This window comes from Octopus bimaculoides, chromosome 25 (genome assembly GCF_001194135.2).
Source record: "Octopus bimaculoides isolate UCB-OBI-ISO-001 chromosome 25, ASM119413v2, whole genome shotgun sequence".
Classification (NCBI taxonomy): domain Eukaryota; kingdom Metazoa; phylum Mollusca; class Cephalopoda; order Octopoda; family Octopodidae; genus Octopus; species Octopus bimaculoides.
Window position 1 is genome coordinate 6157197 of NC_069005.1, and position 1384 is coordinate 6158580.

Sequence of the window (1384 nt, forward strand, 5' to 3'; positions counted from 1 at the left end):
CACAACACCAATCATTGTTGGAATATTTGACGTACACTCGGCCGGCAGGAACCTCATTCAATGCGGCAAGATAAACGTTGAAGACACTCTACACTTGGTTGCGTTTTTTGACAGTATCGAAAGAGCGAACGCAGCCAATCCAAAGCAAAAAATTCTCGGCCTGGCTCTTGATACATGTGGCCATTCTTTGCACGTTGACCAAGACACTTACAATCTGCTATCGTTTGGTACGATATGCCATGACGATAACCTAATGTTAAACAAAAGCAATATATTCTCGTTCTTCACGATGCACGAAGCCAATGCGATCGCAGCCCAACGTGTTCTGCCGTATTTCAAAACGTCTTACCTCAGTCCAGATTTGACTGATATTCGCTTCGACGATTTGAAGATGTATAAGTATTTGTTCAGAACCAAAGGCTCCCTCTTCGAGAAAGTCGTCTTGATATCTCGGGTCTTGAAAACGAAGCAAATAACTCCCGTTGCCGTGATGTATTCTGATGACGAAAGTCATAAAGCTCAGTTAGAGACGTTTAAAGAGGAATCGTCCAAAGACGGGATCTGCATTGAAGAAATTCTCAAGGCTTCTGATGATAACGTGCTCACTTCGCAGGCGAAGAAGCGAGCCACCAGGGCGATCGTGTTGTTGACAAACTTGCGTGATGGTACTTCGATTTTGAACCAGACAAAACATCTCAGTTCACAGAACCAGCAAACCTATTTGTTTATTGGCGTTGAGGACTGGATACAAAACTTGGACAAAGATCTCATCTCCGCCGATCAAGTAACTTTGTTTATTACAGAGAGAAAAGTCCGCACCGTACCGCCATTTGAGAAGAAAATCAAAAAGATGAGCTTCCAAAATAAATTGGGTCTTCCGGACGTTTGGTTTGAAGAATTCTATCAGTGGTTTCACAACTGCAGTCTGACACCATCCCAATACAGTAAAGTAAGTGAAAATTTCCTATAAAATGTGTGTGAGGTGGGTGCGTGGGTGAGGTGATGTGGGGTGAGTGCGCTCCCCCCTGCCAAGATTGACTATTACTTTTTCCCCCTTTCGGTGTTGATGGAAATCGACTAGCTCCTGCTCACCAAAAACTTCAGGCCTTGTACCTTTCTACTATAGGCACAAAGTTTGAATTTTCTGGGAGAGGGGGACAGTCTACTCCAATACTTGACTGGTACTTAATTTATCAACACCGAAAGGATGAAAGGCAAAGTCGACCTCGGCGGAATTTGAACTCAGAATGTAGCGGCAGACGAAATACCGCAAAGCGTTTCGCTCAGCGTGCTAACGAGTCTGCAGCTCACCGCCTTAAATAATAATAATAATAATAATAATAATAATAATAATAATAATAATAATAATAATAATAATAATAAT

At 42.3% G+C, this 1384-nt stretch overlaps 1 protein-coding gene across 1 annotated transcript in view; it reads left to right on the forward strand.

Moving 5' to 3' along the window:
* Positions 1–6: 6 nt before the first annotated feature.
* The window catches only part of LOC106877137 (uncharacterized), a 10492-nt gene continuing 9114 nt past the window's right edge, over positions 7–1384 (forward strand). Inside the window, exon 1 of the mRNA XM_014925942.2 lies at positions 7–949. Coding sequence (XP_014781428.2) covers positions 254–949 — 696 coding nt within the window. The 5' untranslated portion in view covers positions 7–253. The remainder of the gene's footprint in view (positions 950–1384) is intronic.